This window comes from Oculina patagonica, chromosome 2, assembly GCF_052425735.1.
Source record: "Oculina patagonica isolate OP01 chromosome 2, crgOcupat, whole genome shotgun sequence".
NCBI classification, from domain to species: domain Eukaryota; kingdom Metazoa; phylum Cnidaria; class Anthozoa; order Scleractinia; family Oculinidae; genus Oculina; species Oculina patagonica.
The window spans coordinates 45,536,084-45,541,577 of record NC_135759.1 but is presented as its reverse complement, the minus strand read 5'-3'; the positions used below and the strand labels follow the sequence as shown (position 1 = coordinate 45,541,577).

General features: G+C 38.2%; 1 protein-coding gene across 2 annotated transcripts; it reads left to right on the top strand.

The window, feature by feature from the left end:
* The first annotated feature begins 290 nt into the window (after window positions 1-290).
* LOC144642104 (uncharacterized) lies at window positions 291-5,049 on the top strand. 2 transcript variants are annotated; one of them, XM_078501097.1, is made up of 2 exons: window positions 291-475; window positions 4,546-5,049. In XM_078501097.1, exons 1-2 carry the CDS (start codon window positions 427-429, stop codon window positions 5,022-5,024), a joined length of 528 nt encoding a protein of 175 aa, XP_078357223.1. In that variant the 5' UTR covers window positions 291-426; the 3' UTR covers window positions 5,025-5,049. The 2 variants fall into 2 exon arrangements, with proteins under 2 accessions (XP_078357223.1, XP_078357224.1); XM_078501098.1 differs by lacking the exon at window positions 291-475 and adding an exon at window positions 3,475-3,850.
* The last annotated feature ends 445 nt before the right edge of the window (window positions 5,050-5,494 follow it).

The window sequence follows — 5,494 nt, the reverse complement described above, 5'->3', positions numbered from 1 at the left end:
TCAAAGAACTTCACTTCAAAAATCAAAGGCTAACCACTGATCGCGAATTTTCTATGTTTATTTCATTTTTACCGCTTAATAGAAGACAGCTTAAGACTTTCGTGTAGGTTCGTGACTGAAACGCACTGTACCGCAACAATGGTTTCTTATTTGATGCAAATAAATATGTAGATGCGACTATTTCATAAGTGGTTCGCTGTTCTTGATAGCCTATAGCAGCGAACCACTTATGAAATTGTCGCATCTACATATCTATTTGCATGAAATAAGGAACCATTGTCGCGGTACAGTGCGTATTAAATTTCAGTCACGAACTAACGTGTAACAACTAAAGTTACATTTTATTTCTTAGCTTCAGTCTGAAGAGGGTGCGGCCTAAGACTTGTGAAGACGTCAAGTATACAGTGTGATACCTCATCCAGCAGCATGACTAAGCTCTTTGCAGTCGCTGTCCTTTTGCTTTGCTTTTCTTCAGGTAAGTATTTAAACTTCATCCATGTGCTGGGTGTTTTATTATCTGAACGAAAAGCAGGCACAAATCGTCACCTTCAATGCAGAATATCTTATACATCATATCTTATCTTATTACCTCTACACAGAATTTTAATCAAATGGCCGCAGTATCAATGAAGAACACATTGCTTTATCATTCAAATAATGCTGTATTGAAATACGCTTAATTTAGGACCCTTTTTGCTTAGTAAACCTTGTGATGATACTTCATAGTGTGTGGGTGGTTTGCTTGTCTGAGAATAATAACATTGGAAGATATTACCTCATGAATTGGAATTTGGGGAATGAGATTTTTAAAGTGCTTGGTTAAAAACAAAGCGATGTTGTCGAATTCTCTCCTTGTATTACTGAAAAGTGATTTCATAGATCTGTTTGGGAAATGTCACCGTATGAAGATAGGTTAGATGTTTAGGTATGTTAGCAAAAACTCCAAAACATTCATCACGATCATTATGAAGGCCTGCAGCTGAGATTGTTGTTCAAAGGTTCTAATGAAACTGATGTTGTCAGCCTTGTTAACTTTAAAAGTTTCAAACAGCAACATCTATTAACTGAAGGGAAGTCTTTCTAATTACAAGCTGACTATAAGCAGCACAACAGACTGCTTTTTGCATTTTGGTACATTCATTACCAACTTAAAATTTTCGACTGTGTAACAATATTGAGAGCAACCCTCAATGTGAAAGGAAAAAGAGACACCAAAACTGATAGCCGGATTAACTTGTCTAGGTTTACCTAAACGAGCTTTGCAAAGGCGCGTCTTACTGCTTGCTCATTTTTATCAAAGAAAAAGAGATGGCACGAGCAAAAGCTTCTGTTTTTAAGGTGGATTTCCACTGACGCGTAAATATTTACGTACGTAAAACGTGCGTTAAAAAAGATACGTAGGCAAATTTCCACTGTCGCGTAAAAAGTAATAAAAAGCATTTCTTCTTTACGTGCATTGAACGTACGTAAATGCCCGCTATCCTGAATTATCAAGTTGGTGAATTAAGTGTGTTATTGGCGACCATATTGGAGGAGTGAAACAATAAATTGTTTTTCCTTTGGGAAAAAAATCATTAACATTTTTATGCAAATATCTTGTTGTTTGACTCTTCCAACATGGCTGCCATGAAAACAATTTGTACCACACGCTAGTAAAAGAAATGCGTGAATATGACCAAGAGGCATTTTATAAATACTTCCGAAAGACACCATCAAGTAAAAAAAAGATTCGAGGCGACCTTCCCGGATTGCCGGTTCAAAGTCCACGTAACCTGACGCCAGGCGTTTTCTTTCACTACTGCTTCTACATCTGAATGTTTTCCCATGTAAATCGACGGCGATTTAAAACGAAATAGTTTTCCACATGGCAAGTGGTGTTATGTGACAAAATCCAAAAGTATGATTGGATAAATCGCTGCGTAACCGTAGTCAGCCGCGGAAAAAGTTGAACTCAGTTCAACTTTTTTGAAAACACTCGCGATTGCTACGTGCGTATACATGCGTGTAAGGTACGTTAATACCAAGAACAAAACGTGGCATTGAAAATTGGACAACGTAAATTCGACGCACGCAATCGCGCGCGATTTACGTACGTTTACAATTTTTACGTACGTCAACGTGCGTCAGCAAAAACGCGACAGTGGAAATCCACCTTTTGGCTGTTGTGGCCGTTTAAGATGTGGATTAGAAATAATGACTTCCATTGTAAACATCCATCTGCATTCATCCATCCCTCCCCGGTTTTGCTGTACTAGTGTTATTAAAAGCCACCTCACCAAATAAATAACTATGTCGAGTGAGAATTTATTAATCTATTTTACGAAGCTGCCAAAACAGAAATACCGTAGAAGCGGAGTCTTTCTCACAGGGGGGGGGGGGGGGACCTTTGCTACACGACTCAAAAAGTGGTTATTGCGGTGCCGGGCAACCGAGACTGCGCAGGAGCTATCGAATGGTTACTAAGGGTGTAGTTAATAGCTTGACAAAGTTCATTGTTTAGTTCGCATATTTTGGTCTTCACCGTGCACAAAACACAATAGCTATTTACATTTTGATTGCCCCTTTCAATTTTGCCGGACATCAAGACAACAAACAGTGATAACGGCGACCAGTCTGGTTAAAGTAAGGCTTGTGAATTATACTAATTAAAAATAACTAAAATGATTCTGAAATTATTTTCCATTTTTTGGTTGTTAAATTTCAACCGTGACATTTTTTTCTCTTGTTATTCCATGCCGCCAAAACATTCTCAGTGACGTGAAACAACAGGTGAGAAATCTGGCTGAAAATGCCAAAAACATCTCAGCGGCGTAAAACATCAAACGCAAACACCGCCACTATTCGCATTTCACACGCACGCAGTCATTGATATTTAAATCTTTCTTAGAACACAAAACTTTGGTTTGACGTCTTTCTTAGCAACGGCTTGATTGACATAGACCCGCACCGTTTCCAGGCACAGCTATGTCTTCAAAGAAAAGTGCCGATTTTCTTCCCCCCCCCCTCCCCCGAGCTAAATGAAGTACTCTACTGCTAAGCAGAACAAATTTACAGCTTTTACCGTTTGTGTTCGTGATTGAAATTTTTAGCAAACAATATTGCAAAATTGGGCGCAAATGGCTTAAGATCCTTGTTTGATCCAGATAAGATAACATTGATATATTGGTTATATTGCCAGTGATTCAAGGATATTGACAGCGGCAAAAAGAGATAATTATCTCATTTTTGGGGGGCTTCAGTTCAGGGAGGGTTTGGCCCAAGACGTGAGACGTAAACAATGCTTCATACATTAACAGGACAAAGCTCATGGCTTTTCATAGCAAAACAATAGATCACATTGATGTCATCAACGATTTTGTATGCCTGCAGAATAATAGCGTATTTGTAAGACTTCGGTATTAAAAAGCTCATTTTCAATTTTTAATTGAGAAGAGAGTCATGATCAAGCATTAGTTTGCTACAAAAGGCGGAGTGTTGAGTTGCCCGGGCTATCGGGCAAGTTTTCTCTGTTCCATATATTTGTACCGCTAAATATAGGACTCTTGCAGCTAAAAAAAGATTTACCATTGTTAAAATTTTGAGACAAACAATATCGCAACATTGGGTTGAAGCACGTATGGTATTTTCTTGTTTGATGCAAAAGAATATGACGTAGATTCGATTACTTTACCAGTGATTCTTTCATATTGACAGTGTACAAAAAAAGAATGATTCATTTGATTTCTGAGCTTCAGTCAAAAGAGGGTGTGGTGCAAGACTTGGGCAACGTAAAGTATACAGTGTGATACCTTATCCAACAGAATGACTAAGCTTTTAATAGTTTGTGTTTTGGTGCTTTGCTTTACATCCGGTAAATGTTCTATCCGTATGTAGTTATACAAGAAGTAGATATATTATCAACCGATAATTTAAGTTTTTGCTCTTTTCATTAAAACTTTTAAATATTCGTTCAGAAAGGCTTTCAAGGCACCAAGTTAACCTTTCTTTTGTATCAATTCTTAAGTACTTAATGAAAACGAAATCAGGAAAAATGCCTACACATCCAATGATGTAGTGAATTGTAAACGACTCACCAATGACATGGCAAAAATAACCAATATATAATAAATAATGTATGCATATAATAAGAAAAAAAAGTGATTCGCAAAAATCCACCTTTGCATTTATGGGGGGGGTCGTATGGGAGCGGGCTGGGGAGAGAGAGAGAGAGACAACGACCTTATTGACAAATTTAAACTTCCAAAGAAAAGCTTGGGGGAGTTTTATTTATAGGTTTCGCGGTTATCAAGCTGTAACTGATTCGAGCAAGATCGGATTGCTTGTGCGAGTACTCGTTGTGTTAGTAATAGAGACCAATGTGTAATAAATAGCTGTGTGTTTGTGCTCATCGTCGAGTGTCATTCATTCCGTCTACAGTTAGAGAGGGAGGATTTTTAAAAAAATGATAGCAAATCACGCTTATACGTTCTATACAAGACAGCAACCCGTGATCAGTGAGTTATTTATGTGCAATTTTTTTTTTTTTTTTTTTTTTTTTTTTTGAAGCGTTTGGACGCAAGTGCAATGTTTGTGCAAGTTCATCAAGTCTGGACGACTGCGACAAAAATAAAAAGGAAGTGTCCTGTCCACCCGGTGCGGATTACTGCGCTACTCTTTCCATGGTGTTTAAAATTCCCAACGTCGGTGAAACGAAATCCTTCGCTAGAAGCTGTTCTACCAAGGCCCTCTGCGACAAGGCAAGCACAGTATTGAAACCCTGCAAGGATGCTGGTGGGGAGTGCTCGTTTAAATGCTGTGATTCAGATTTCTGCAATGGCGATAATGCAGTGCCAAACTGTAAAACTGTAAAACGGAAGTTAATTGATTTTGTAATCAGCTGCATTAAAGCACTTTTTCAATACTTTCGGAGTTACTCTTTTCGTCACTTCAGCTGCTCGCTACTCCATACTCCCTCCTTTCTTCCTCCATCAACACGCATCAGCACATACTGCATCTACCAAGGTACCCCATCAAACAATCTATAAACAAGGAAACGATTTCATATTGTGAATATACCCTACATCTGTGTTAATTTTCGCTAAATGATTTTTTATTACGAATTAGCCATTACCTCTGCATCTATCTACTGCCGCATCCCCTCCCCGTTTACCCACCCGGCCTGTGATCTTTTACGACAATCCACAAATTAATGCATCATTTCGATGTAAAATAGTATACTTCGTCCCATTTTCTTAAACTTATTCAATAAATAACTTATTCAACTTGACTCGTAGGTCTCAACACGTGTTTAAGACAGCAGAATCCCGCTCTTAGCTGCAGAGTAGCTTATTAGCACGTTTTGGAAAGGTGTTCGCTCACACATGGACAATCGAATAACATTTGTCAAATGTTCGTGTGAAACGCTTTATACAAAAAGGACAAATTATATCATCCTCTAGATTTCAAATCTAAATACTTCAGTCCTTGCGTTTATATTATGAGGTTTGCGTACCTT